Source organism: Dasypus novemcinctus, chromosome 13 (genome assembly GCF_030445035.2).
Source record: "Dasypus novemcinctus isolate mDasNov1 chromosome 13, mDasNov1.1.hap2, whole genome shotgun sequence".
Classification (NCBI taxonomy): domain Eukaryota; kingdom Metazoa; phylum Chordata; class Mammalia; order Cingulata; family Dasypodidae; genus Dasypus; species Dasypus novemcinctus.
The window spans coordinates 35,205,558-35,209,337 of NC_080685.1; the positions used below are offsets into that span (position 1 = coordinate 35,205,558).

Below are 3,780 nucleotides of genomic sequence, written 5' to 3' on the forward strand. Positions count from 1 at the left end.
AAAGAGTACCTTTTCAAGTCCTTGGTCTAAAAGCTGTGTGTGACCTTAGCTGAGTATTATTGCCCCAGTTAAACGTTTGAAAGTCAGGAAACACTCGCTTCAGCTCCAGTATCTCCTGCAGAAAAGCAATGAATGCCTGATTCCTCATCTCTGAGTCACTGATAATTCTTGCAGCTTCCTCATTATCCCAGCAACCAAACTGGCCGCAGTCACCACAGCATCCGGGTCCTGTCTAGCTGTCTCCTCACAGCCTCCTTGATCTCCTTGTTGCGCAGGCTATAAATGAAGGGGTTGAGGAGGGGTGTGAGCACTGAGTACACCACTGCCAGGGCCCGGTCATAGTCCAGCGAGTAACTCCTTTTTAGTCGCACATACATGAACAGGATGCTCCCATAGAAGAGGAGAACCACCATGAGGTGGGAGGCGCATGTGGAGACGGCCTTCTGCTTTCCGGCACCTGAGGGAATCCTGAGCACAGTGCGGGCAATCTGCACATAGGAGGTGAGGATCAGTAGGAAGGTGACCAGGATTTTGCAGGAGTTGATAACAAAATCCACCACGACATTGGTAGAAGTATCAGTACAGGCCAAGCTCAGCACAGGAGGGAAATCACAAAAGATGTGCTGAATGTGATTGGGACCACAGAAAGGGAGGCGTGAGACCAAGGAAATTTCAGCCACTGGCCCAGCCAAGCCTCCCAGCCAACAGGCAACAGCAATCTTGGTACAGAGCTCTGGGGTCATGAGGGTGGGGTAGTGGAGTGGCCGGCAGATGGCTAAGTACCTGTCATAAGCCATGGAGGTGAGGAGATAGCACTCAGTAGCCCCCAAGGAGTGAAAGAAATAGATCTGCAAGAGGCAGCCAGAGAAAGAAATGGTCTTCTTCTCACTGAGTAAGTTGGCCAGCATCTTGGGGATGGTGACAGCTGTATAGCCAAGCTCCACAATGGAGAGAACGCTCACAAATTGATACATGGGTTTGTGGAGTCCCGAGTCCAGGAGGACCACAAGGAATATCAGCAGGTTTCCAAGTATAGTAGTGAGGTATATGAGAAATAGTAAGAGAAAGAGGTAAGTCTGGGCACCCTGGAGATGGGGGAAGCCCAAGATGATGAATTCTGTTACCTGGCTCCAGTTCCCAGTGCCCATTGCTCACCATTCGTGTTCTTAAAATGTGAAGTATGGGAAGATAGAGAAGAGAGTTGAACCATAGAAGTCCAAACAAGGAGGTGACCCTCACAGTACTTTGCCCTCCCTACCCCAATCTTCCATAGTTAAGGTCTCTTAGTAAATACTTTGAGAGGCTAATATTTCAGTTTTCCCCTTGACAATCTCCATGAGAATATCCACCTATTTTGGCCTCCTAAATCCATTCTTGAACCCAGTTTTCTCCCTTAGTGGAATCCACATAGGTTTTAGAATTTTAAGTATTCTTTATCCAAGAATACATTATCATTTATACATATTCCTGTCTAAGGGTTAAATTATCATTTATACCAATGACATATTGATAGTGTACTGGATTACAGATATATAATTGGTATTACATTTTCTGGTTTTAATTTCAATTTATTTTTTTCTTCAGTATTCTGCCAGCAAATAATTCATTCACCTCTTACTTGATCCCATTTCCTTCATAGGAACTCAGGTCTAACATCATCTTCCAGGGTCATGCAGACCAGAGTTTGGGCCACTTTTGGACACTAATGAGAATTCCAGTCAAGGTTAAGGGTGTTTGGATAAATAAAGGAGCCACAGGAAGGCAGGAGGTAAATCTAGCTCTCTGCATTTCTACTCCAAATATTTCTACTTCTCCAATATCTCCTACCACTTTTTCTCTCTGCCAACCTCAAAACACACTTTTCTTATTTATTGCTTCCTCAGATGATAAATATTTATGTTTTCCTGTATCAAGGTTAATGTAACAGAAATTTATTGAGCGTTTCCTTTATTGTAGTCATTATGCTTAGAATATAGCCTAAGTAGATAAATAAGATATGGTTCTTAACATTAAGACACTAACATTCTAATGGAGAAAATAGAGAGTAACTAATTACTCTCCTGTTCTTTACTAGAATATTTCATCAGCGTAGAAACATGCTAGTAATCTCACTATTAAACCAAACAAGTTCCTAATTTTTTTTCTTGATCCACTTTCTCCATAGCCGTGGCACTTTTCCTTCACTTCTCCATAGCAAAATTCTTCAGAAGAGGTGCCAATATCCATTATCTCCAATTCCTCCCCCTCAGTTTCCTCTTAAACCCATTCTAATTAGACTTCCACTACCAACACTCCATCAAAACCTTCCTTTTCATAGACTCACTAAGTCCAATCATCATTTCTCATTCTTCAGCTTATTTTAACTATCAGCAGTGCTTGAGAAGATTAATCCTTCCCCTCTTCTGTACACTTGGTTTCCAGACACTGATTGTGTTCCTATCTTACTGGTCACCCCTTCTAAGTCTCCTTCATAGTCCCTTTTCTTTTCTCTACCCTTTTATTTATTAATTTATTTATTTTTAATGTTTTCTTCCCTTTATTCGCACTTCTTTTTTTATTAATTATTTAAACTGTTTCTCTCCCCTCCCCCCACCCCATTGTCTGCTCTCTGTGTCCATTTGCTGTGTGTTCCTCTGTGTCCGCTTGCACTCTTGTCAGCAACACTGGGAATCTGTATCTCTCTTTTTGTTGCATCATCTTGGTGCACCAGCTCTCCATGAGTGTGATGCCACTCCTGGGCAGGCTATGCTTTTTTCTCACTGGGCTACTCTCCTTGTGGGGGCACATTCCTTGCACATGGAGCTCCTCCATGCAGGGGACACCCCAGTGTGGCACAGCACTCCTTGTGCACATCAGCACTGCACGTGGGCCAGCTCATCACATGGGTCAGGAGGCCCTGGATTTGAACCCTGGGCCTCCCATAAGGTAGGCAGATGCTCTATCAATTGAGCCAAATCTGCTTCCCTCTCTACCCTTTTAATGCCATCATGCCCAGAATTCAGTCTTTGGTCTTCTCTTTTCTATTTATAATGACTCTTTTGTGGCTATCACTCATGCCATGGCTTTAAATACTATATGTAAATTGAGGATTACAAATAAATTTTTTAGCTATCACCTCCCTTCCCAGCTCCAGACTCATATATTCAATTTCCTGCTCACATCCCCACTTGGGTATCCAATAGCCATCCCAAACTGAACTTGTGGGAGCTTTGCCCTCAGTTTTCCCCATCTCAGGTGATGGGAATTGCAACATTTTAGCTCTTGGTCCAAAATATTCAATTATCATCACTTCTATCTTTCTCTCATATATCCAGAATCTATTTCTGAGCTGTTCTCATCTCTCACCTAGATCATTGCAGTAGACTTTGAACAGATCTCTATACGTCTATCCTTGTCCCTCTATAGCCTAGTCACAACACAGCAACTAGAGTGATGTTTTTAAGTTGTAAATCAGATCCTGTTTCCCTTCTGCTCATATCTGTTTAGTGACTTCACATTTTACTCAGGGCTAAAACCTACAAGGATTTCTATGATCTTCCCCTTACCCTGTGACTTCTTTGGGCTTCTCTTATATTACTCTCTGTGGGAAACTGGCTTACCTATTAGTTGCTTCCTGTTATCGTAAACGTTGCAGTTCCGATAGCAAATAGCTGCTCATTAGTTTCTAAATAAATACGTTGTGGAAACTAGGGTTGAGGCGCTCAGTTCCAGAAGCTGTGAGTCCCCTGGTCCCATCTTTATCTCCTCTCTTATGTGTGTCTCTCTTTATCCTTTATTTCA

General features: G+C 42.8%; 1 protein-coding gene across 1 annotated transcript; it reads right to left on the reverse strand.

Annotated features, from left to right (window-relative positions):
- Positions 1–209: 209 nt before the first annotated feature.
- Positions 210–1,148, reverse strand: OR6N1 (olfactory receptor family 6 subfamily N member 1). Its single transcript, XM_004474264.2, has one exon. It carries the CDS (start codon positions 1,146–1,148, stop codon positions 210–212), a length of 939 nt encoding a protein of 312 aa, XP_004474321.2.
- Positions 1,149–3,780: the final 2,632 nt, after the last annotated feature.

Excerpts from the sequence above, each read along its gene's own strand:
- OR6N1 (XM_004474264.2), bottom strand. The coding sequence starts at position 1,148 with ATGGGCACTGGGAACTGGAGCCAGGTAACAGAATTCATCATCTTGGGC.